We start from the raw sequence: 27,306 nt of genomic DNA, 5'->3' as shown, positions 1-27,306 counted from the left end.
ACCAGTCAGGTTGTTATTGCAAAAGAAAACGTGTTCTCAATGGTTAAATAAAAGGTAACATAAATAAACAATGCAGTCATCAGAACAGAGTATACACTGGAATGGAGTAGAATAGAGAAACTACATAATATGCTAGGCCTCATCACAAAGTGTTCAAGTAAAGTGGAAGCACACTGCTTGTTGGTAGAGTACCTGTCCAGGTAAGACCCGGCCTGTCCTGGGGGTGAGGCTAATCTCTGAGTTTTCGGGGGGAGTGAAGGTGAACAGCCGGGGGCCCACCGGGGCAACAGGGTCCCGGCCAATGCGGGGCACGGGGTGTGTGAACTCGTTGAGGCTGGTGTGTGCGTTGACCACGTGCAGCACGGCTGTGGAACAGTCACCGACCACCGTGGCTCCGAACTGGACCAGAGAGTGAGACAGCTCTAGCGGAGGGTGCACTCCGACTGCACGACATGACAGGGGGAAGTCTCTATAGCAACCATTGGAGAAAACACAATAAAAGTAATGCAGTGAAATATACTTGATAGCACTCTATTTTGTGACAGGACAAGGTGTAGGAAGAAACAAAACCTTGACACCTGTTAATTCCGGATTTGCAGTTGAGCTGAAAGCTGTACTCTCCTGCCTTCTTGGCGCTAAAGATCAAATCCACCTCCAAGGTTTCCAATGGGAGGAGAGTGCCGAAGCCGTCGTTGGGCTGGACCTCCACAAACTAGGAGGAGAAAAACACTGCTCAACTGCTCAGTGCTCAGGCCATCTAAACACGGTTTTGTCCTGACTGACTGAAAGCAGAAAATCTCCATAGGGCCGGATTAGCTATTCAGGACAGGTTTCGGTGAGATCATAAAGGTCTAAAGCCACAGATTTAACAGCAGACACAGAGTCAAATACATAGAAACATAATTCATTCTAATTCAATTGTCAGATATCTCCTGCTGGAGAGTATAGCATAGGCCAAATTGGCATATCAGAGCAAAACCAGTAGAGTCCAAATAAATAAACAGAAGTGTTTCCTACTGATGTTTTATGATGATGACTTGATTTAGCCAAGGTGAAATAGTGGACTATAGAGATGCAAACAGCAGGAAATTAGGTCAAAGGTCAGTCCATAGGGATGCAGTCCGTCAGGCAGATGGAGGCCGTACCTGAGGTATGCTCAGAAAGCCAAAGTCCTGGGGCAGGAGGGTTAAGTTTGTGAGGCGCACGCTGGTCTTCACTGATTCATAGATGGAGCAGTGGCCAAAGTCCACCTCTGTCCGGTCAAAGCACAGGTCAGGGGAGGTGATGACTGCATGGACCGTGAAGGGAACAGGCCGGACCTGAAAGCCCAGTGAAAGAGAGTATTTCTGCCTTATTTCTGTTCTGTTTTGTAATATCTTATGTGGTCAATGTATTTTATTTGCAAAACAACTCTTGATATACGCAAAAACTCTGCATAACTCACATTTGGAACTTCAACTTCTATCTAGAGGTTCTTTATGATGCTTATTCATTTAAGCAGTCACGGGACCTATAAATAAAATTATATGGGTATATACAGTGGGGAGAACAAGTATTTGATCCACTGCCGATTTTGCAGGTTTTCCTACTTACAAAGCATGTAGAGGTCTGTAATTTTTATCATAGGTACACTTCAACTGTGAGAGACGGAATCTAAAACAAAAACCCAGAAAATCACATTGTATGATTTTTAAGTAATTAATTTGCATTTTATTGCATGACATAAGTATTTGATCACCTACCAACCAGTAAGAATTCCGGCTCTCACAGACCTGTTAGTTTTTCTTTAAGAAGCCCTCCTGTTCTCCACTCATTACCTGTATTAACTGCACCTGTCCACACACTCAATCAAACAGACTCCAACCTCTCCACAATGGCCAAGACCAGAGAGCTGTGTAAGGACATCAGGGATAAAATAGTAGACCTGCACAAGGCTGGGATGGGCTACAGGACAATAGGCAAGCAGCTTGGTGAGAAGGCAACAACTGTTGGCGCAATTATTAGAAAATGGAAGAAGTTCAAGATGACGGTCAATCACCCTCGGTCTGGGGCTCCATGCAAGATCTCACCTCGTGGGGCATCAATGATCATGAGGAAGGTGAGGGATCAGCCCAGAACTACACGGCAGGACCTGGTCAATGACCTGAAGAGAGCTGGGACCACAGTCTCAAAGAAAACCATTAGTAACACACTACGCCGTCATGGATTAAAATCATGCAGCACACGCAAGGTCCCCCTTCTCAAGCCAGCGCATGTCCAGGCCCGTCTGAAGTTTGCCAATGACCATCTGGATGATCCAGAGGAGGAATGGGAGAAGGTCATGTGGTCTGATGAGACAAAAATAGAGCTTTTTGGTCTAAACTCCACTCACCATGTTTGGAGGAAGATGAAGGATGAGTACAACCCCAAGAACACCATCCCAACTGTGAAGCATGGAGGTGGAAACATCATTCTTTGGGGATGCTTTTCTGCAAAGGGGACAGGACGACTGCACCGTATTGAAGGGAGGATGGATGGGGCCATGTATCGCGAGATCTTGGCCAACAACCTCGTTCCCTCAGTAAGAGCATTGAAGATGGGTCGTGGCTGGGTCTTCCAGCATGACAACGACCCGAAACACACAGGCAGGGCAACTAAGGAGTGGCTCCGTAAGAAGCATCTCAAGGTCCTGGAGTGGCCTAGCCAGTCTCCAGACCTGAACCCAATAGAAAATCTTTGGAGGGAGCTGAAAGTCCATATTGCCCAGCGACAGCCCCGAAACCTGAAGGATCTGGAGAAGGTCTGTATGGAGGAGTGGGCCAAAATCCCTGCTGCAGTGTGTGCAAACCTGGTCAAGAACTACAGGAAACGTATGATCTCTGTAATTGCAAAGGTTTCTGTACCAAATATTAAGTTCTGCTTGTCTGATGTATCAAATACTTATGTCATGCAATAAAATGCAAATTAATTACTTAAAAATCATACAATGTGATTTTCTCGATTTTTGTTTTAGATTCCGTCTCTCACAGTTGAAGTGTACCTATGATAAAAAATTACAGACCTCTACATGCTTTGTAAGTAGGAAAACCTGCAAAATCAGCAGTGGATCAAATACTTGTTCTCCCCACTATGTTCAATACCAGTCAAAAGTTTTGACTCCTACTCATTCAAGGGTTTTTCTACATTGTAGAATAATAGTGACTGTTATTCAAAGTAGCCACCCGTTGCACACTTTTGGCATTCTCTCAACCAGCTTCATGAGGTAGTTACCTGGAATGCATTTTAATTAACAGGTGTGCCTTGTTAAGTTAATTTGTGGAATGTCTTTCCTTTTTAATGCGTTTGAGCCAATCAGTTGTGTTGTGACAAGGTAGGGGTGGTATACAGAAGATAGCCCTATTTGGTAAAAGAACAAGTCCATATTATGGCAAGAACAGTTCAAATAAGCAAAGAGAAACGACAGCCCATCTACTTTAAGACATGAAGGTCACTCAATCCGGAAAATTTCAAGAACTTTGAAAGTTTCTTCAAGTGCAGTCACAAAAACCATCAAGCGCTATGATGAAACTGGTTCTCATGAGGACCGTCACAGGAAAGGAAGACCCAGAGTTACCTCTGCTGCAGAGAATAAGTTCATAAGAGTTACCAGCCTCAGAAATTGCAGCCCAAATAAATGCTTCAGAGTTCAACAGACACATCTCAACATCAACTGTTCAGAGGAGAGAGTGAATCAGGCCCTCATGGTCAAATTGCTGCAAAGAAACCACTACTAAAGGACACCAATAAAAAGAAACACGAGTAATGGACATTAGACCGGTGGAAATATGTCCTTTGGTCTGATGAGATTTTTGGTTCCAACCACCGTGTCTTTATGAGAAGCAGAGTAGGTGGTGCTTTGCTGGTGACAATGTCCGTGATTTATTATTCTACAATGTAGAAAATAGTAAAAATAAAGAAAATCCCAGGAATGAGTAGGTGTCCAAACTTTTGACTGGTACTGTATATGTTTAAATCCCAATAGGTGCACTTGATTTAGCTCGCCTGGCACGATTAAAACAACAAAATAGTCCGAAAAGTGAAAACCCTGCCCACAAAGCCCACGGGGAAAGCTAAATCAAATGCACCTAAAGTAATAGAATGAAAGAAAATACATTTTTGAACCAGGTGGAACAATCTGTTGTCAAGACAAAGGAGATGAGTGTGGACTACAGGAAAAGGAGGACCGAGCACGCCCCCATTCTTGTCGACGGGGCTGTGGTGGAGCAGGTTGAGAGCTTCAAGTTTCTTGGTGTCCACATCGCCAACAAACTATCATGGTCCAAACACACCAAGACAGTCGTGAAGAGGGCACGACAAAGCCTATTCCTCCCCCTCAGGAGACTGAAAAGATTTGGCTTGGGTCCTCAGATCCTCAAAAAGTTCTACAGCTGCACCATCGAGAGCATCCTGAATGGTTGCATCACCGCCTGGTATGGAAACTGCTCGGCCTCCGACCGCAAGGTACTACAAATGGTAGTTCGTATGGCTCAGTACATCACTGGGGCCAAGCTTCCTGCCATCCAGGACCTCTATACCAGGCGGTGTCAGAGGAAGGCCCTAAAAATTGTCAGACTCTAGCCACCCTGGTCATAGACTGTTCTCTCTGCTACCGCACGGCAAGCGGTACCGGAACGCTAATCAAAGGGCTACCCAGACTATTTTCATTGTCGTCATCCCCCCCCCCTCCCCTTTTACGCTGCTGCTACTCTCTGTTTATTATCTATGCATAGTCACTTTAACTCTACCTACATGTACATATTATCTCAATTACCTCGACTAACCGGTGCCCCCGCACATTAGCTCTGTACAGGTACCCCCTGTATGTAGCCTCGCTACTGTTATTTTACTGCTGCTCTTTAATTATTAGTTGTTGTTTTTTCTTATCTATTTTTTACTTAACACTTATTTTTCTTAAAACTGCATTGTTGGTTAAGGGCTTGTAAATAAGCATGCGACAAATACAATTTGATTTGATGTCCTAAGAGCAGCGTTCCTACCTATGTATTAATGTCCTCCTCAGCCGTATCTGGGTGCGGCAGCTTTCCTTGTTTACCCGTTCACGCTTTCAGCACCGGCCAGAGAGGGCCTGGTGGCCAGAGAGGGAGGCCTGGAGAGGAGCCAGGGTTAAGGGTTCAAGAATGGGGGCACAGCTTTGGGTCTCTGCAGGAACATCCTGCTGGCCTGCTTTTGGCTCTGTGAAAACCTACTGCCTCCAAACACACTCCTACACTCCTACCAAGTATAGGGGTGTGGGTTTAGGAGGTGGGCGATGGCGCATGGGGGGGCAGGGTGGGTAAGGTGATGATTTGGCTGAAGGAGTGTGACTGCTGGCCAGTTTGGGGGATTTGATGACTGGGTAACACAGCACAAACGCGGCACGAGTGTTGGGTCGGAGCCTGTTTTGTGTGTTGGATTTGAGTCTGCTGTTGAGTCTGTGTGTGTGTGTGTGTATGTCAAAAGGAATTTAACAATCCCTGATGTACTTACTTAATACTTCACTTGGATAACTATACATTGATACAACTTTTGACATAAATCAATAGGTGGTGGGATATCCAGAATAATCCCTGGAGCATCACGAATCAGTGCCTAAAAATGGAAGTGCCAAACACCCTGAATGTAACCGTTTCACAACTGAAAGCTGAATAGAAATAATATCATTCTGTGAGATAATTTTTTTTTTTACTTATTTTGAATCTATTTAAAAAAGAGCTCAAATAGAGTGGAAACAACACGAAAAACAAATAATCCAAATGATATTATGGAGACCTTTTCAGTAAAACAACGTGGAATAACCTTTATGCTTGGCTCATTAGCACTCATGGAACAGTGCAGGCCTTGGGGTGGTGGATAATTTTAGCTTGCTACCATTAAAATGGGTTAATTTACAACCTTCAGTGCTTCTGCCCTTCATGGGGACCTGCAGAAGGTTTGCTACTTATGAATAAGTACTCAACGCTTCCGTGTAGATTGAGAGGGGCTGTTGTATTGTATGATACTTCAATACTGTAGACTGCATCCAGAATTCAATCATCTCATATTGACATTTTCCACAATGGTATCTCTCGAAGGCTGTTAGTGCAGTATTTGAGGAAAACTCATCTCCCAAATTGCTTCCTTCTGCATCCCTGGCTGTGTTCCTTGTGGACATTTTCAACTGATAGTATCAGTGTTAGTTGACTGATACAGATTGTTTACTTTTTGTGCACTTTGAAATAACACAATTGAATTCTTGCCTGTAAATTTAGAGCTTAACAGTGCAACAAACCTGATCAGCCACTTGCACTGTCAAGGGGACTTCCAGCACTCCTGTTTCGTTGTCAAAAAACGTTTTTGCATCCTCGAACAAGGAACGTCTAGGGGGGGAAGAACAGTGGGTATAAGTATACAGGAAATCATTATACTGTACATTAACTCAGCAATATGACACCATCATGCACAGCGCGGCAACTTCCTGCTCATGAACAACCACAATCTGTCAAGGCTGCCACTATTGGGAAGAGCCAATGCTAGCAGTCTTGTTAGATTAGAATTTTGTTGCTGACTTCTGTAAGTCGCCCCACGGTGTATGTCATATTTCAGAGTTTACCTTCAAACATTACATCAGCAAATATGTCCCAGCCCTCAACAACTGGGAAAATGCTCAGTGCGAGGGATAGAGAGGGCCCATGGAGGAAAACCTTCAGCGTTTCACTGTAAACCAACACGACTATCCCCCGTTTAGATCTGTAGAACCACCAGGGAAGGCAAGAGAGCACGCCTCCACACTACTGTGGGCTGCAGCCATGGTGATGTTGGGCATAAGTACACATCAAAGAGGGCTTGCAGTGATACACAGAGCTTATGTAAAGCACTAGCTCAATCAATACCCTAGGTGGAGAGCTGCTCTCGTGAGAACTGCCATCTCTCTACTACTACGCAGCCAATACTTGATTAGCATGAAAATAACAGTCAGATGCCAATCCCCAGTGGATCCACAGTGAGCAGCACAAACCCAGCCCACTCCTGACTCCTCTCTCTCTCTCCCTGTTTGGTAATGCTGGCTCTATGAAGGCATGAGAGCTAATGCTGCCAGTGTCAGAGGGTTTAAAGCAATTTAAGAGGGATTTCCAGATGTCAGAGGTTTTCCAAATGAATACAAAGCTCTTGAAGAGACGCCCAATGCTTCCAACAAATCTGTCAGAGCCTAGGGAAAAGGCGCGTTTCATAATTACGATCTTACAGCAAATCAGTGTTGTATTTCAACCAGCTCGGATGTACAGATGTTGGATCTTAAATTTACCAGTTTCTCACAGCAGGAAAATAATCCTGCAGCAACAGGAAATGTGAATTACTGTGTGAATTCTAATTAATGTACACTTTTCTTTAGGGGGTAAAAAAAATTTTGTTAGGGGAAATCAAGTCTGACATTTTAAAGTGGAAATTACAAACTTTAGAAGACTTTTTAAACCTTGAATACACTACACCGTTGCATTTCCTGCTGTGCAAGACATTTCCTGCAACAAAAGGGCGATCAAATTAAGATCCTTCATCTGTACTGTATGACATTTACAACAAAACAGAAAAGCGAACATGTCTCAATTGTATCTCAATCCCACAATGACAGAAGGGGGAATTATTATTGGGAGTTGTTTGGAAGCCCTTGTGTTCTCTGCTAATAGAATCTCTGCTGGAGAGTCACTCTTGAACTAGCTTGGCAGGGTAGAGTGAAAAAGCCTGGCGGGATGTCGCCAGACCCATATGCTGCTGAGGGGAAATGTGCGGTTGGATGAGGTTTTCAAGTTTTTGGCATCCCGCAATTTTACCTCATGCTGCACTCGGCAACCAGTTTATCCACTATTTCTCTCCTCCAAATCTTACCCAAATAACACTATGCACATGTAGTCTTCAACAAGATAATGAATTATAAGAGAACTTAAAAGGTAACTTCTAAAATAACGGAAACACCAACATAAAGTGTCTTAAAAGCGCGTTGGGCCACCGCGAGCCACCAGGACAGCTTCAATGCACCTCGGCATAAATTCTACAAGTGTCTGGAACGCTACTGGAGGGATGCGACACCATTCTTCCACCAGAAATTCCATCATTTGGTGTTCTGTTGATGGTGGCGGAAAAGCTCTGTCTCAGGCGCCACTCCAGAATCTCCCATAAGTGTTCAATTGGGTTGAGATCTTGTGACACACACACACACATATACACACCCTTACTTCTTATGGCTGAAGTCCCGGTAACGGGACCGATATGACAACAGCCAGTCGAAGTGCAGGGCGCCAAATTAAAAAAACAGAAATCTCCTAATTAAAATTCCTCAGACATTCATGTGTCTTATATCATTTTAAAGGTAATCTTGTTGTTAATCCCACCAAAGTGTCCGATTTCAAATAGGCTTTTCAGCGAAAGCACTACAAACGATTATGTTAGGTCACCACAAAACCACAATAATCACAGCCATTTTTTCCAGCTAAAGGTAGCTTCACAAAAAACAGAATAGAGATAAAATTAATCACTAACCTTCGATTATTTTCATCAGATGACACTCATAGGACTTCATGTTACACAATACATGCATGTTTTGTTTGATTAAATTCATATTTATATCAAAAAATCTGAGTTTACTTTGAGGCGACTAGATTCACTAGTTGCAAAAACATCAAGTGACTTTGCATAGCCACATCGTTTCAACAAAATACTCATCATAAATATAGATGATAATACAAGTTATACACATGAAATTATAGATACACCTCTCCTTAAAGCAACCGCTGTGTCAGATTTCAAAAAAACTATACGGAAAATGAAACGCACACTATAATCTGAGAAGGCGCACAAAAGTAAAATACCACAGCTGCAAAGATGGCGTCAACATAACCAGGAAAATACATGATAAATATTCCCTTACCTTTGATGATCTACATCAGAAAGCACACCAGGAATCCCAGGTCCACAATAAATGTTTGTTTTGTTCGAAAAAATCCGTTATTTATGTCCAAATACCTTCTTTTGTTAGCGCGTCTGTTTTACATATCCAAACGCTAATTGTGGTCAGCGTTATATCGGACAAAAACTTCAAAAAGTGATATTACCGGCCGAAGAAACATTTCAAACTAAGTACACAATCAATCATTAGAATGTTTTTAACATATAGCTTCAATAAAGTTCCAACCGGAGTATTCCTTCTTGTCTTTGTGAGCCATGGAACGCAAGTGACTTCCACGAGGAAAAAGCATGATCAGAAAATGGCAGCTTGATGGACACCTGACTGATTCTGCTATCATTCTCTCCCACAACATCATAGAAGTCTCATTATAATTTCTATTGATGGTTGACATCTAGTGGAACCCCTAGGCAGTGCACAATCATTCATAGCTCAAGGGGATTTCTTTAGGGACTCTGGTGAATACATACAAGCTCAGATTTCTGACTTCCTGTTTTGATTTCAACTCAGGATTTTGCCTGCCAATACGAGTTCTGTTAATCTCACAGACATAATTCAAAAAGTTTTAGAAACTTTAGTGTTTTCTATCCAATACTAATAATAATATGCAAATATTAGCAACTATGACTGAGGAGCAGGCCGTTTGATATGGGCACCTTTCATCCAAGCTACTCAATACTGCCCCTTCGCCATAAGAAGTTAAAACCCCTATGCTCCTTTGAGACCCCTCTTTCAAAGTCACTGAGATCTCTTCTTCTAGCCATGGTAGCCAAAATAATGGGCAACTGGGCATTTTTATACATGACCCTAAGCATGATGGGATGTTAATTGCTTAATTAACTCAGGAACCACATCTGTGTGGAAGCACCTGCTTTCAATATACCTTGTATCCCTCATTTACTCAAGTGTTTCCTTTATTTTGGCAGTTACCTGTAGATCTACACTGAATAGTTGTACCTGTGGTGCTTAGAAAGCAATGCTTGTGTATAAAGCAATGACATTATTCATTATATTATCCTCACATAAGCAGTCAAAGATCAAGGTGGCATTTCAGCGAACATTTCATCGGCATCTGCCTGAGTCACAACACAAGTGGCAGAAAGATCCTGTTGGAGTCATTTTGTGTCACTGCTTAAAACTTGGAAAGTCTAAAACGCAATAATCTGTGGACCACCTATAATCCTGACAGTGGAAGGCTCAGCAGACTGAGACAGAGTGAGAGTGTGAGCGAGCGAGAGAGAGTCAGAGATCCATCAGTCTCTGTCAGCGGAATACTGTCTAACTTTGGGACAACGTTCGTGCTATACAGTGGTTTAAACTTTAGGCTACCAGAGAAAAGGCAGCAGAGTATGTTTAAAAAAATATATATCACTATTCAAATTATGAACAAGGATTACAAAACGGATTAAAGAAGATTAGGGAATTTCTCATCATCACATTTGGGAAAAGGAGGAAAAACACCCTTGACAACTAACACCCCCCCCCCAAAAAATATTATTGAAAATATATATTTTTCCTTCCCTGTAACTCACGTACAGTAACATTTATGTATGTTAGTGATGTAGACCAGTAAATGATGCACTGCTTGGTGACGGCAGCAGCTCTGTTAATTGTAATCTGAGTCAATCTGGGTAAATCAAGAGTAATCTCCCTTTTACCAGCCTGAGCTGACTAGTTGACCGGACGAGCTGGTCAACATCTCCTACAGATTAGACCTAAACCATTTATGATCCAGAACAAGTCCCTGTTCAATCAAATCCACTGACCATGGCCCGTATTCACAAAGCTCATCACAGTAGTTGTGCTGATCTAGGATCAGGTCCCCCCTGTTAATATGATAATATTCATTATCTAGCTAAAAGGCAAAACCGATCGTAGTATATTGAGTATATAAAAAACTGGATGAAGCAATCAATATCTGCCCTAATACTATTACATTTTTTTTGGGCTATTTATCCCCACAATGAACTGCTATAAGAGATGATCTACTGCTATGTATATTTTGGCCTGGATATGTATTGTAAAGACAAAGAGAGATGATAGAGAGAGACAAAGAAATAGAGAGAGAGCGAGACAGACAGAAAGCGAGAAAGAGAAAGTTCTAGGACTGGAGGATTCCGAACCCTCTGTAGCCTGAGGGCGATCCATCCGTGGTTCAGGAGTGTACACTACATTTACACTCACAGTCAGAATCTATTGGAGAAGAGGCAGAGGCAGAAATAAACGGCCGTCTGAAGAATATATAACAAATGACTTATCTAGCAGTAAGATGAAACAGCCCTGCCTGCCTTCCTGCCTTTGTGTGTGGTGAGGCCAACCTACGGAATCTTCTCACACGGAACTTACTGCCACGGTTCTAGCAGTACCAGAGCTGCCAGTTTGGATGTCGCATAGTCACGAATGGCTTAAGACAAAAGAAACACACACACAGACACATAGAATCTAGAAATAATACCGCAAATCAAAATTGGAGCTGATGCATCATACAACCCCCACCCACCAGTTGCAGACCGTTGCTGTGCTAGTCGTGACAGCCTAGCCAGTGTATGTGCTTGACAGAAGGTATGTTTTTGTTAACACCGGAGATCATGTGATATTTTCCAAACTTTTTGTATCCGGCTGGATTTCCTGTCTGCTGAGGCTCTCTTTAGAGCATGTTAAGGATTACAGTGTTCTCCAAGAGACCTCAGAATGGGGCTTTGTGCGTCGGCCCGGACCGTTATGTAACTAAGCACTGTGCTGGATACGCAAGCAGGTCTTCTACTGCTGGATGGGTGGATGGAGGGATAAGGACAGAGAGAGAGAAAGTGAGAGAGAAAAACAGAGAAAGTAGGGGGGAGAGTGAGTGATCAGAGAGAAAAAGAGAGAGATGTTGAGAGAGAAGGAGAGGAGGGGCATGCCTCCCGCCACAGCATGGCAGCAGTAATGCTCTCTCCACTTAATCCTGGTTTTAAACCTCTCTCTGATTCACTAAGGCAGATTATTGTCATTTCCCACTTCCCCTCCAGCCCTCCGGAGTCGAGCCATCCGATATGCCATTAACTTTTGTCATGTAAAACTTCCCTCATCTTCCACTGCCATCAGTAGACCTGAAATCTTCTTAGCTATGAATATGCCAAAAAACAAGGTAGGCGTGAACGAGAACTCTCGCCCCCTCTCCGCAGCGTTCTCTACTCCTCTCATCTATGTACTGAAGGTCGTCTTCCCTGTTCCCCTGGTGCTCAAACTGCAGCTCAACTCAGCCTCACCGTCCTAAAAATAGCCCACCCATCCTTCCAGAAATTACCATGTCCTTCAAAGTCATTAAAAAACATTATCAGAAGCCTTCACGGCACTCCATTTCTGTGTTGGGAGCGATTTGCACTTCGCTGTTTAATTGGTGAAGATGATGGAGGACATGTTTCATAATTGTAACTGCTGGCAGTGGCAAGATACTTAAAGAAACCGGTCCACCACTTAAAACTACCAGGTAAACTGCCTCCAGTTTCAGAATAAGAGATGAACGGGCAGTAAAACAAAGATAAGGCAGGCTAAATCACACCATGATTTTAGAGTAAAGTATTCTGAACATACTGTATGTGAAGGGTTTATATATGTATAACACACTTTCAGCATGCTGTATGACAATCAATTACCCATGATCTAAATCCATTATCATTGTATTAACTAGGCACCAAACGGAAGAAAAGAGACTGAAACAGGGAGCGACGACCTGAAGTTGTCCAGTAAGAAATGCTTGTTTGTGTTTTTCGTTGCAAAGCATTTTGCTAGATTTTGCTACTGTGTGTACTAATGAATATGACACTGGTGTTAGTATCTGTGTGGTTACCTGGGCAGAAACTTAAGCTTAGCGTTGAAGCTGGACCTGGCCTGGATGTAGCCGGTCTTAGGCAGGATCTCCATGTGGTTCCTCAGCTCCGGACACACCTTGAATGTCAGCCGAAGAGCTGTGCTCGCTCTGCAATACAACAGAGCTGTTTGGTTAGGCCCTGTACTAGTTAGTTAGGGCTGCTAACTCAACGGAGAGCCTATTTAGTAAGTTAGGGCGGTGTTATGTCTATGACACAACAGGTTTCACCAAGCTACTGCTCAAGATGGCATCCATCAGTTTATGTGATTTGTTGTATACATTTTACATGCTTCGATACTAAATTAAGATGACCCCCACGAAGAAAATTTAAAGGTGAGTGTACTTTACACAGACTCCCAGGATGTCCCCTTGTTACAATGTAGATATTTGACGAGGAAGTCGGAGGGGATCGTGAGTGTGTGAGGGAGATGAACACAAATAGTCTGGTAGGTACTGCTGCAATGTACTCATGTCCTCGTCTCCCAGCCGATAGTTTAGGTGACCCAATTTCAGGGGGATCCAACAGATGGTTGTGTCGGTGGTGAGAAGCCTCCCTCTGTAGCTGTGGTGATATAAATGGATCACTACCCAGGGAATTCTCCACGCACGGCCAACGACACACGCACGCGCACACACACACACACGAGCTCCCCTCTCAACAGCTACACTCAATGACTCGCGCTCGGTGGAAGCGCTGTGCAGTCAGTTTTTTCCATCACATCCAGTATACAGAAGTAAGACCACTGAAAGATGGAAGTGTTGAATCCCCAAAGAAATTGATTCGATAGAGGTGCTGAATGGGTGCGCTCATTCCTTTTTCCGACGCCTAAATGAAGTGATCCACTTTGAATAGGGGGTCAAACAAATGGCTCTTCTCCCGGAGGCAAGGACACTCAGGGGTGTCGGAGTGGCCGTCTTTACCTGAGCAAAACGACAACCTTTAAACTGCTGTCCCAGGAATTCAGAGACATATAATCAATTAAGGCCATTTGTTGGATATTAATTGGATAGGGCAGTCTAGTGAACTCCTCATTTTGCGGGTAAAAGCAGAGACATATGAAGAGTTCTCTACAGTGCCATCAGAAAGTATTCACACCCCTTGACTTTTTCCACATGTTGTGTTAGAGCCTGAATTTATTTTCATACCAACACAAATCTTTCAAATCTACACAAATGTTCAATATAAATCCACAAGATAGAGGATTAGCTGATAGGCAGCAGAGAAGCCAGGTGTGTCATTGTGCCTGAAAGAACAGTGAAGACACGCAGCTCAAAAAGCTCCCCTATTGATTTTGTGTAGGGACAATAAAATTATCCTACAGAAAGTATTCACACCTCTTTACTTTTTACGCATTTTGTTGTGTTACAGCCTGAATTTAAAATGTATTACATTTAGATGTTTTGTTCAGTGGCCTACATACAATACCCCATAATGTTAAAGTGGAATTATGTTTTTTGAATTGTTTTACAAATGAATTAAAACTCAAAAGCTAAAATGTCTTGAGTCAATAAGTATTCAACCCCTTTGTTATGGCATGCCTAAATAAGTTCAAGAGTATACATGTGCTTAACAAGTCACATAATAAGTTGCATGGACTCACTCTGTGTGCAATAATAGTGTTTAACATGATTTGTATGACTACCTCATCTCTGTACCCCACACATACAATTATCAATCTGTAAGCTCCCTCAGTCGAGCAGTGAATTTCAAACACAGATTTAACCACAAAGACCAGGGAGGTTTCCCAGACAAACTAAGCAATCCAGGGAGAAGGGCCTTGGTCAGGGAGGTGACCAAGAACCCAATGGTCACTCTGACAGAGCTCTAGAGTTCCTCTGTGGAGATAGGAGAACCTTCCAGAAGGACAACCATCTCTGCAGCACTTCACCAATCAGGCCTTTATGGTGGAATGGCCAGATGGAAGCCACTCCTCAGTAAAAGGCACATGACAGCCCGCTTGGAGTTTTCCAAAAGGCACCTAAAGGACTCTCAGACCATGAGAAACAAGATTCTCTGGAAGCCAAACGTCACATCTGGAGGAAACCAGGCACCGCTCATCACCTGGCCAATACCATCCCTACGGTGAAGCATGGTGGTGGCAGCATCATGCTGTGGGGATGTTTTTCAGCGACAGGGACTGGGAGACTAGTCAGGATCGAGGGAAAGATGAACGGAGCAAAGTACAGAGAGATCTTATTGGAAACCTGCTCCAGAGCGCTCAGGACCTCGCAGGAGTGGCTTTGGCACAAGTCTCTGAATATCCTTGAGTCCCCAGCAAGAGCCCGGACTTGAACCCGATCGAACATCTCTGAAGAGACCTGAAAATAGCTGTGCAGTGACCCTCACCATCCAACCTGACAGAGCTTAAGAGGATCTGCAGAGAAGAATGGGAGAAGCTCCCCAAATACAGGTGTGCCAAGCTCGTAGTTTCATATCCAAGAAGACTCGAGGTTGTAATCGCTGCCAAAGATGCTTCAACAAAGTACTGAGTAAAGGGTCTGAATACTTATGTAAATGTGATTTTTCACTGTCTAAAAACCTGTTTTGATTTGTCATTATGGGGTATTATGTGTAGATTTATGAGGGGGGAAAAAAACAATATAATCAATTTTAGAATAAGGCTGTAACGTAACAAAATGTGAAAAAAGTGAAGGGGTCTGAATACTTTCCGAATGCACTGTATACTGAACAAAAATATAAGCGCAACATGCAACAACTTCAATGATGTAACTGCGTTACAGTTCGTATAAGGAAATCAGTCAATTGACATACATAAATTAGGCCCTAATCTATGTATTTCACATGACTGGGCAGGGGTGCAGCCATGTGTGGGTCTGGGAGGGCACCCACTGGGGAGCCAGGTCACAAAAGGGCTTTATTACAGACAGAAATTTTCCTCAACTTCATCAGTTGTCCGGGTGGCTGGTCTTAAGATGATCCTGCAGGTTAAGAAGCCACATGGAGGTCCTTGGCTGGCGTGGATACACGTGTGAGGCCGGTTGGACGTACTGCCAAATTATCTAAAACGATGTTGAAGGCGGCTTATGTTAGAGAAATGAACATTAAATTCTCTGGCAACAGTTCTGGTGAACATTCCTGCAGTCAGTATGCCAATTGCAAGCTCCCTCAAAACATGTCACACAATGCCACAGATGCCCCAAAACTGAACATTTTAGAGTGGCCTTTTATAGTCCCTAGCACAAGGTGTTTAATCAACTTCTTGATATGCCACACCTGTCAGGTGGATGGATTATCCTGGCAAAAGGAAACATTTTCACTAACAGGGATGTAAACAAATTTGAGCACAAAATTTGAGAGAAATATGCTTTTGTGCGAATGGAAGAATTCTGTGATATTTTATTTCAGCTCATGAAACATGGGAGCAACACTTTACATGTTGCGTTTATATTTTTGTTCAGTACTATGACTCTGGGTAAAAGGATGACTGGTTACTTACTGTATGTTCTCTAATCATGACGAAAGACTCTCCATAGAACTAACATTGTAGCTCTTTAACGTTCATTCTATGAGTCATACTTCATGATTATATGTTCTCCTGCAGTGCCAATGCTTTCCACCGGTTATGGTTTTGAACTGACACCCATTGTTCATGACTGGATAAGAGCGTGATCTAATGATTATCAAAAGGGTATTACACGGGTATTAGATTCTAATACGCTCGACCAGATAGGGTTAGTGATAAGGCCCATGGCTGGTGGAGGTTTAATGCTTTCAGTTATACTAGTTAAAGTCCTAAGCCCCATATATCCAGGAGGCTTATAGCTGTGGAGCTGATAGACTTCCTTACACTGTCATCTGGTTTAGGTAAAGCTGACTGACTAGTGCACTCACACCCATTGCATGCTAGTGCCCTTGACTGGGGAAGGTTTAGTCAAAGACAGTACAGTTAGAAGATGGGCTAAAACTGCTTCTCCAATAGGAATCCCTGATCACACCTGTAGGCGTTGGCTAGCTAAGCACATTCGCAGAACAAGTTATTGATCTAAATGTCGTCTCGCGCCGAATTGTCCATGTGCAGGCCATCAAATTAAACCACTCCTTTGATATAAAGTCGTTTTTGATAAAAATGACAACATCTCAGTTTGTCATTTTCACGAGGTTGGAGTAATTGCATTTTCAACTACTTAAGACATTGGCTCGAATCTATGTCGTGCCTTTAGATTTTGATCAAATTAACAACTAAGGAAGAATTTTTCACTTCTCTTATTGACTTCTCAAACCCCAAGCCTGGTCTGCTTGGTCTGTTTCGCAAGTGTTCCTGGAAGTCTTGCGATGTTGCGTCTCTGGGTTTAGAAACTGTGGTTTAGTGCTAGAGTTGCTCATGGATAGACTGGGTATCAGTCTGGTTGTGCCATTATGCCACTCCTTGTCATGCCAAACATAAAGACTGGGACAAGGCTAGCCCATAACAATAATAATTCTTAACATTCATGACTTGTTAAGGCTAAGGCCTCTACTAACATACGTCACTAGTCAAGGTGCCCATGGCTATACTGTAGCGGTGCCACTTTCCATCCCCTGCACGTCCAGATGGCACACTTGGTGAAAACCCACGTGGCCCAAGGCCTGATGGGATACTCAACACCTCAGAGGGAGTTTGAGTAATTACCCCACCACCACCAGCACCACAGCGATGTCTCCCTTCTCCTGGCAACGTCAAAAGATAAACCCTAAATCAACCAACTCAGGAGAGGGCCACTGGAGAAATGCCTAGGCACTCGTTCCTTTATGCTCTATTTTTAGGAATCTTCCATTCAAAAGCGAGGCGACGGAGAGAACAACTATTGTTTCTGTAGGAAGAGGAGCGGCGTCAGAAACAAAAGACATTAATCAACTCAGCCTCATTCCTCGGGGTGAGAGGAGGACGGTTGTGCATACAGGAGGTATTGTTATAAATAAGTGAGGGAAGAAAGAGGGCAGGAGGTGGTTTTAGGAAAAGCATATTGTCGTCTGCTTTGTCATCTTCTTTGACTCCCCAGCAGGTGTCAGTGGAAATGGTTTTAAATGTTTGGCTTCGATTTGATTTGGTGTTGGCGATGAAACTTGCTGTCACCTGAAATATGCTAAAAGTGGATAAATCATTGACTCAAAAGCCAAGATGACATTTTGTGTGATGCTAGTTGGTGTTGCTCTCACTGTTCCCCTAAAATATGTCAACTGCTTTACACAACCATAACTATAAAGCAGTTCTATGTACACCACAGTATATTATTTTATACCATTGGTAAAAGAGCAAACGTAACATATTGTATGATGCTAGTTGGTGTCTATTTTTGGGGACTTTTGGGGGGGGGGTTAAAAAGCTGGCGTTCTCGGCGTCACTGTCGCGGTCATTGTCACATGCATTTGTGTGCTCCAGCTTCCAGATGGCAGCTGCCACAAATCCCTTCTCGCACTGTGACGTGTGACACAAAGACGTACGTGTGGAGAGACATGCCTGTAAACGTTATGGCCTGCAGCACTTTCTTAACTCCTCGGCATAATGTATAACATTCATAATCAAAAAGGATTTGCTATTGCTCAATCCCACCTAAAGAAGAGGGGATTGAGATCTTAAATGGCACCTTATCCGGGGACCTTGGACCCCATCCGATACAGTAGTCCCAGGGTTTGGTGGGTGTAAGTGAAACCTAATACATTTCCCTGCTTTTGGTCATGTTATTAAATATTATGAACTGTATATTCTAAATTGTCCCCATTTGCTGAGTTATATCTCAGAAAAGCTTGAGTAAGCTGTCCATGTGATTGCAAGGGATTTTCTTGAGCAGTTTTTCTGTAAAAACAGAATTTAGCACATGCTAAATGGGACGGTGTTAAACTAGCACTCAGAATATGCAACAGCAGCTAGAAACAAGTTATATAAATGTGTCAATTATAAACGGCAAGAAAAGTGCTATTACACTACATTCGTTTTTTAAGAATGTGTTGTCTTCTAGAGGGGGATATAGGTATGGAGGGAGACAGGTATGGAGGGACACAGAGAGGAAGGGCAGAGGTGGGATTTGTAACCCGGTTGGCAGCACTACAACTAGATCAGACTCCGGCCCAGGCCAAAGTCTACTGTACATAATGTAAATTAATGACCGTCTCTACCCAATTGACGGACTCACCTGCTTTGGACCACGATACTGTCTTGATAGAGGCGATCGAACATGCAGATCTTCAGGACAATGCTTGGCTGGGCCACCCACACGGGCACGCACACAGCCGTCCCTCGGACCCCAATGGATATCTGTGAATAGACAAGGCCCCCGTCAATCAAAACTGGTGCTTGGATGATTCCGGAATATGCCAGAAGGACATTCATCTCATTAGCCTTCACACATTATATATTATTATAAACTGGGTGGTTCGAGCCCTGAATGGTGATTGGCTGAAAGTCGTGATATATCAGACCGTATACCATGGGTATGACAAAACTTATATTTTTACATATAATTTTATTGACTACATCACTCCTATCACACATTCTCAAGAGAGGAAAGCTGTTTTTGTCATACATAAGTTAACGCCTGGCTATTGGCTTTGGCTGAATAGACTTTTGCTGTAGTTTTAGTTCACTCAGGTAATGATGATGACATCATGAGGAAAATCTTACTGGTTCACAGGTTGGGTCGGAGAACTTGATGTAGAAGTCCAACTTAGCCTCCCCTGGTACGGTGGGTGTGAATACAATCTCCAACTTGACACTTTCAAACGGGCCCACCTCCCCCTCTCTGACCTAGGCATGGGAGGAAGTCTTGAGGGAACATGTCACAACAACAGTCACATCATCAAGTGCATCATCAAGTGCAAGTGCACATTCTGCAACGGAATTTTTTTTGCAATGAAAACTAGTTTCATATTGGACAAATTAAAGTAGGTCCCTCCCCATTTTGGCCCATTTGCTTCTGTTTGGTTCCTAGTGAATACACTCCAGGTGAAATCTTTTTAGGGCTGGTTTTAATATAGTACCCTACATCTCATGATAGTGATACAGATGTGAAACTTCAAAGTCATATAAAATCTAACTACAGTCAATGCTGGGTGTCATCCTCTGCACCATAACACAGGGATTTCAATAATACGTTGTGGAAAGAAGAACACTTCAGTGTGGAACATCACTCCAGGAAAGTTTCAATTCTCTGGGAGCACAATGTGTATAAATGCGTAAAATGGTGAAAACACACACACGAAAGGTAGCGGGAGAAGCAATGCACCATTACCCCCAAGACAGGAGTAATGAGCCCAGAATGAGCCAACAACTAGACAGGTAGAGACCGCAGGACACATGACATTAGTGCACAAACCCACCATGGAGAGAGACAGAGAGAGATGACAGACTATCACTACAGAACTAGTGTGGATGTGTGTGTGTGTATGTATGTGCTGTAAATTTTTATGCATTTGTTCATATCTGATAATTCACCATTTTACGCATTCACACACAAAGACCAAGGCAGACATCTATCAATACAGAACTATACAGAGAAGTGGGGATGAAGAAAAGCTGTATCATAATAACACCAAAGGGCCCGATTTACATAGCACCTCTTATTTTCAGTTACTTACTTTAACATACAGTTGAAGTTGGAGTTTACATACACCTTAGCCAAATACATTTAAGTTTTTCACAATTCCTGACATCATTTAATCCTAGTAAAAATGCCCTGTCTTAGGTCAGTTAGGATCACCACTTTATTTTAAGATTGTTAAATGTCAGAATAATAGTAGAAAGCTTTTATTTCTTTCATCACATTCCCAGTGGGTCAGAAGTTTCCTTACACTCAATTAGTATTTGGTAGCATTGCCTTTCAATTGTTTAACTTGGGTCAAACGTTTTGGGTAGCCTTCCACAAGCTTCCCACAATAAGTTGGGTGAATTTTGGCCCATTCCTCCTGACAGAGCTGGTGTAATTGAGTCAGGTTTGTAGGCCTCTTTGCTCGCACACGCTTTTTCAGTTCTGCCCACAAATGTTCTATGGGATTGAGGTCAGGGCTTTGTGATGGCCACTCCAATACCTTGTCTTTGTTCTCCTTAAGCCAATTTGCCACAACTTTGGAAGTATGTCCATTGTCCATTTGGAAGACCCATTTGCGACCAAGCTTTAACTTCCTGACTGATGTCTTCAGATGTTGCTTCAATATATTCACATAATTTTCCCTCCTCATAATGCCATCTATTTTGTGAAGTGCACCAGTCCCTCCTGCAGCAAAGCACCCCCACAACATGATGCTGCCACCCCCGTGCTTCACGGTTGGGATGGTGTTCTTCGGCTTGCAAGCATCCCCCTTTTTCCTCCAAACATAACAATGGTCATTATGGCCAAACAGTTATATTTTTGTTTCATCAGACCAGAGGACATTTCTCCAAAAAGTACAATCTTTGTCCCCATGTGCAGTTGCAAACCGTAGTCTAGTTTTTTTATGGCGGTTTTGGAGCAGTGGCTTCTTCCTTGCCGAGCTGCCTTTCAGGTTATGTTGATATAGGACTCGTTTTACTGTGGATATATTACTTTTGTACCGGTTTCCTCCAGCATCTTCACAAGGTCCTTTGCTGTTGTTCTGCGATTGATTTGCACTATTCGCACCAAAGTACGTTCATCTCTAGGAGACAGAACGCGTCTCCTTCCTGAGCGGTATGACGGCTGCGTGGACCCATGGTGTTTATACTTGCGTACTATTGTTTGTACAGATGAACGTGGTACCTTCAGGCATTTGGAAATTGCTCCCAAAAATGAGGTCTTGGCTGATTTATTTTGGACTTTCCCATGATGTCAAGCAAAGAGGCACTAAGTTTGAAGGTAGGCCTTGAAATACATCCACAGGTACACCTCCAATTGACTCAAATGATGTAAATTAGCCTATCAGAAGCTTTTAGAGCCATGACATCATTTTCTGGAATTTTCCAAGCTGTTCAAAGGCACAGTCAACTTAGTTATGTAAACTGTGAGTGGTTGAAAAATGAGTTTTAATGACTCCAACCTAAGTGTATGTAAACTTCCAACTTCAACTGTATGGACTAAAAATTGGACTAAACTTTTGTTCTTCATTCAACATTCCAGTCTCTTCTACAAAGAACTGGTGTTGTACCATAGTAATTATTTTCAAGTGTTGATATAGCAACACTATAGCAGTTACTCAAAGGTGCTGTACCTCTCCAATGGTGATGTCACTGCTGCTGTCTGAGGGCTCTTCTGTGCTGGCCTTGAGGGCCGGGCCTCCCTCGTGCTGCTCTGAGGCCAGGCTGCGTCTTCCTGAGGCAGCCTCCACACCCCCCAAGGTCTCTGACACAGCAGGTGTCTGGGCCCCTAATTTCACACACACACACACACACAGAGACACGTACATACAAGCATGCATCCACACACACCCACTCTCCAATATTTGCAAGGGAAACCTTCCTTCCTCCTTTCCCGGAGGTGATCACTGATCTGACAAACTTTACTGACAACTGATAACATGAGCTTTGATATAATTATCAAAGCATCTATTAGTCAGGTTTAAAAAACATGCTGAGTAGAGAGTTTAACTGTTGAATTTTTTAACACATCAAAGAGGCATGTGTGCTTCATTTACCTGACTGTTTGGAGTCTGAGACTAGCAAGGGTTCCTGACTCTTCCTTTCTGATTTGAGTTCTCCTGAGTCCCGTGATGCAGGGCTCTCCTGGCTGTCAGAGGCTGCTGCTATTGAAGTGCTCCTTTCCTGTGAAAGCTACACACACACACTTACAAAACCCCTATACCACTGTCCAGCACTGGCCAGAGAAGTGTCTATTGGATATATTCAAATTACAGTGCACGCCGCTAACAAGACAGCCGGACATAGGAATCAATTGCTCATGGTAAAAAAGTATATATTACTGTAATGTTTCTATAAACCTGATATGACACAGGGACATGCATATGACTGTGATCAAGGGTCAGTGTCTCACCTCGGTGCTGGCGGAGGAGGCCTCAGACAAGGCATGAGCCTGGGGTTGGAGCTGGGACTGCGCTAGGCTAGGGCAGGGGGAGGAGACCAGGGTGAAGCATGTCCCCAGGGCCCCCCTGTTGGTCAGGGTGATAGCCCGGGAAATGGTCTGGCCCACCACGTGGGTACCAAAGACAATAAGGTCGATGTCCACAGACAGCTAGGAGTCATGAGACACAATGAAAAGGTGCATAAGTACTAAGAAAGCACATGGATGAGGTACACAGTATTTGAGAGGGTACATTTGTAGAGATGAATATCCCAAGATTGTAAATGCAATACTATACATAAGGAATAGAAGAATTGAGGGCCGTGTGCAGCAATTTCAGTAAATATGCAGATGACAGCAGGTAGTAGGATACTAAGATAAATCGGCACTCTTCAGACGAGGTCCTTCTTAGTACTCACATCACATTTCTTAATGGTACATCTGATGGGCACAGAGAAGGGGCCAGCTGCTGACACAAACTGGACCTCTCCCTTCAAATCCTTATTCATCTAGAAGGACATCAATGGTGATAATTTGTTAGGGAGGTAAATAACTCTTGGAGACAGATGGGTATGCTTGTCTGTCTGTTTATCTGACTGACTCACCATTGGTTGAAAAATGACCTGCATGTCACAGGCCATCCCAGCTGATATTGGACCAGGAGGCTCGAAGCTGAAACAGAAGATTCAACCCAATTCAAACGAATGCATCTCACACACAGTAGTGGGATATACAGTGCATTCGGAAAGTATTCAGACTCCTTGGGTTTTCCCACATTTTGTTACGTTACAGCCTTATTCTAAAATTGATTATATAGTTTTTTTCCCTCATCAATCTACACATAAATACCCCATAATGACAAATCAAAAACAGATTTTAGACAGTGAAACATCACATTTCCATAAGTATTCAGACTCTTTAATAAGTACTTTGTTGAAGCACCTTTGGCAGTGATTACAACCTCAAGTTTTCTTGGGTATGACGCTACAAGCTTGGCACACATGTATTTGGGGGAGTTTCTCCCATTCTTCTCTGCAGATCCTCTCGAACTCTGTCATGTTGGATGGGGAATGTCGCTACACAGCTATTTTCAGGTCTCTCCTGTTGGATCAGGTTCAAGTCCGGGCTCTGGCTGGGCCACTCAAGGACATTGAGACTTGTCACGAAGCCACTCCTGCGTTGTCTTTGCTGTGTGCTTAGGGTCATTGTCCCGTTGGAAGGTGAACCTTCACCCGTCTGAGATCCTGAGAACTCTGGAGCAGGTCTTCATCAAGGATCTCTCTGTACTTTGCTCTGTTCATCTTTCCCTCGATCCTGACTAGTCTCCCAGTCCCTGCCGCTGAAAAACATCCCCACAGCATGATGCTGCCACCACCATGCTTCACCGTAGGGATGGTGCCAGGTTTCCTCCAGACGTGACGCTTGGCATTCTGGCCAAATAGTTCAATCTTGGTTTCATCAGACCAGAGAATCTTGTTTCTCATGGTCTGAGAGTCCTTTAGGTGCCTTTGGTAAACGCCAAGCAGGCTTTCATGTGCCTTTTACTGAGTAAATGGCTTCCGTCTGGCCACTCTACCATAAAGGCCTGTTTGGTGGAGTGTTGCGAGATGGTCGTCCTTCTGGAAGGTTCTCCCATCTCCACGGAGTAACTTTGGAGCTCTGTCAGAGTGACCATCGGGTTCTTGGTCACCTCCCCTTCTCCCCCGATTGCTCAGTTTGGCTGGGTGGCCAGCTCCATTTAAGAATGATGGAGGCCGCGGTGTTCATGGGGACCTTCAATGCTGCAGACATTTTTTGGTACCCTTCCCCAGAAGGGCGGCAGGTAGCCTAGTGGCTAAATGTTCCAGCCTCCAAAAGATATAGAAGGCTACCCAATCGATACGGTGGAGCGAAAAGGCCGCAGGAGAATTTCTCAAAATTCAATAGATAAACAATGAGTTGGAAAAAACAACCATAAGCACAACAGTAAAGAAGACTGTACAGCACAAGCTGAGAATCAGTATCAAACTATTGTGTGATTATGGCTTAATGATTCCAATTATTATACAGTATATTGCTCTCATGTCACAGACTTGAGCTGAAACCCATTTTGAGTCACACAACCAGGCTCAACCAATTTGACTAGACTAGTTTGAGTGACCTCTTTTTCCAATGACAAGGGAGGGTTTTTGATCTGGACAGTCCTCTGGCAGAGAGGCTAGGAGAGGAGGGCTGAAATGCTCCCTGGATCCCATTCCTCACCCCTCTCCAAATAGGACATACTGTAGATCAGGGTTCCCCAATAGGTGGCCCTATGGGGATTTTATTTGGTTTTCTGAGAAATATATTTGTATTATTATTATTTATGTTGTTGTTGGACATAAAAGACTGTAACATCACCAGGAAATCAACTCAAAATGATTTGTTCTGATTTTGAAGCCTGTCAATCACACCTATACATACCCTATGCTATGTATTTATTTACATACTTACATCAAAATTCGTTAAAATACTAGTGAGAGAAATCATATGTCATATCATGCTATTTCAAATAGATAGAAATCAGATTGACTTTCAGTAGTTCCAAAGACAGTCGACAGTAGCCTGCTGTGCCCTGGAAATGAATGAAAGAGGCCAAAATGGGCACGCTCACAGGCAGGATCACAGAACACAACCAACATCTGTTGTCTCAATAAGAGGAGTCACACTTTAACAAAGTATGTACTATCTACTGTATCTACCTATACCAGGGTTCCCCAATAGGAGGCCCGCGGGCCAAATTCGGCCGGGAGTGATTTTATTTTTTGGGGATATACATTTTTTTTTAAATGTTAGACATAAAAGACTGTAAAATCACTAGGAAATCAGCTCAAAGTGATAATTTAGGAAATCTGCTCCCAAGTATTCTCGTAAATAGAGAGGGATATGTGATCGTATCCCAATGTAATCAAGGTTTGAAATGATTCCATTTTTTGTCAAATACTATATCTGTTCGGGATTATTGCAGTCAATTTGCAGTGTGCAAATTATTTATAACTATGTTCCGCCCCCGACCATCCACTCAAGGAAAAATCGATCCCACGGCTGAATGTAATTGGGGACCCCTGACCTACAATATCTGACAGTCTGCTTTCTAAATGCCATATGAATGCATGGAGGGAGGCAGTCTTTCTAGGTTCAAAATAAATGTTTTCAAAGAAAAAAAGAGAACAGTTCACTAGGGATTGAGTGTTGAGTGAGACCATGTTGAAGACGTGTGGTGAACAGTACAGTAAATCAGGCCATATTTACAGTTAGACTAAAAATATCTGGCAGGAGCCCATAGGTGCAGTATGACTGCCTGGCATATACATTATCAAACCCTCCTGGGTGACACTGATCCTATAACAAATCAATTAGCACTAGGTAGTTCATCAACATTGTTAACACCAAAACATGCCTGATGGCTACATATGGTGCTGTGTCAAAACATGAGTCCTGTCACATTAACCAGAATAGAGGAGCCATATGACAGATTCTGAGTCAGGTGTCCATTTTGGAACCATCTCAGGCTCTGGCTCAGTCTTATGCAGTAGCATTAAAAGCACTGAAGGATGTAAGTAAGCCAAATTGCTTATTAAAAAAAAATGTAAGCTGTAAAAGTGCTGCATTTTAATGTGTATAACGCCTTAGTAACGTTTGGCAGAGCCTGGGCAGTCCACCTAGCAGAGTCCCAGCAGTAAGGCTAAGACATGGCAGAGAGAATCAGCCCTGGCACACACACAGCTACGCTGGGGGAGAAGAGAGATGGGGAGCCATTTTTAGAATTTCAGGGGGCGTCGAAAGAACGATGGACGAGCGGCGTGTAAAAATCAGAGCATGTTCTTGGTTAACGTTTGTCTACCGCTGAGCAAATGTTGATTTCAGATACTTAAGCCCTGAACATAGTGGTCATTTAAGGCCTTTTAAATAACATTTTAAAAGAATAATCCTCCAAAACAAAATACTAAAATCCACATTACAGATTACATAACAGTCCCCAATTTATTTTATCAATCACAACAACCATATTGCTTGCATTATAGTACATTATAGCAATCCTTCCCCATTTTCACCAGAAAATCTATTGGGTACAGATCTTTCGGGTACTTAAAACAACATTCCATTAGGGCATTCAAATCTACCTTTTCAAAAATGATATTACAGCGTACTATAGACCCAATGAAGGATCCTCCTCCTCTGGGTCACAGTACTGGTGGATGATAGGCTGTGGCACTGGCACCTCAGAGTAATGGGTGAGCTGAGCTGAACGGCTCACTGAGAAGTAGAGTGTGTGTGTGTGTGTGTGTGGAGTCGATGTGTGCAGACAGGCCCTGCCAAGGCTCCAACCAACCCAACCACGAGACACTCTGACTGGGCTCTGTTTGAGCAAGCAGCAGCCTGGGAGGACGAGGACTTAGTTCACTCACCGAGGCAGAAAGAGCAGAGGCTCACGTAACTGCATAAAGTCAGAGTTATCTCACTATCTCTCTGGAAAGGGAAAGAGTGAGTGGTGTGGGACCCACGTGTAACACTCATCCCT

At 43.2% G+C, this 27,306-nt stretch overlaps 1 protein-coding gene across 1 annotated transcript in view; it reads right to left on the bottom strand.

Annotated features, from left to right (window-relative positions):
* Nucleotides 1-27,306, bottom strand: part of cfap74 (cilia and flagella associated protein 74) — a 72,139-nt gene that overhangs the window by 38,267 nt on the left and 6,566 nt on the right. The window contains exons 12-23 of the mRNA XM_039011492.1: nucleotides 23,372-23,438; nucleotides 23,186-23,275; nucleotides 22,740-22,937; nucleotides 22,384-22,519; nucleotides 21,961-22,115; nucleotides 19,424-19,546; nucleotides 18,936-19,057; nucleotides 12,783-12,911; nucleotides 6,287-6,374; nucleotides 1,146-1,319; nucleotides 577-712; nucleotides 193-467 (exon numbers count right to left, since the gene is read on the bottom strand). Coding sequence (XP_038867420.1) covers nucleotides 193-467; nucleotides 577-712; nucleotides 1,146-1,319; nucleotides 6,287-6,374; nucleotides 12,783-12,911; nucleotides 18,936-19,057; nucleotides 19,424-19,546; nucleotides 21,961-22,115; nucleotides 22,384-22,519; nucleotides 22,740-22,937; nucleotides 23,186-23,275; nucleotides 23,372-23,438 — 1,693 coding nt within the window. The remainder of the gene's footprint in view (nucleotides 1-192; nucleotides 468-576; nucleotides 713-1,145; nucleotides 1,320-6,286; nucleotides 6,375-12,782; nucleotides 12,912-18,935; nucleotides 19,058-19,423; nucleotides 19,547-21,960; nucleotides 22,116-22,383; nucleotides 22,520-22,739; nucleotides 22,938-23,185; nucleotides 23,276-23,371; nucleotides 23,439-27,306) is intronic.

This window comes from Salvelinus namaycush, chromosome 16 (assembly GCF_016432855.1).
Source record: "Salvelinus namaycush isolate Seneca chromosome 16, SaNama_1.0, whole genome shotgun sequence".
Classification (NCBI taxonomy): domain Eukaryota; kingdom Metazoa; phylum Chordata; class Actinopteri; order Salmoniformes; family Salmonidae; genus Salvelinus; species Salvelinus namaycush.
This window is presented reverse-complemented; position numbering and strand designations above follow the sequence as displayed.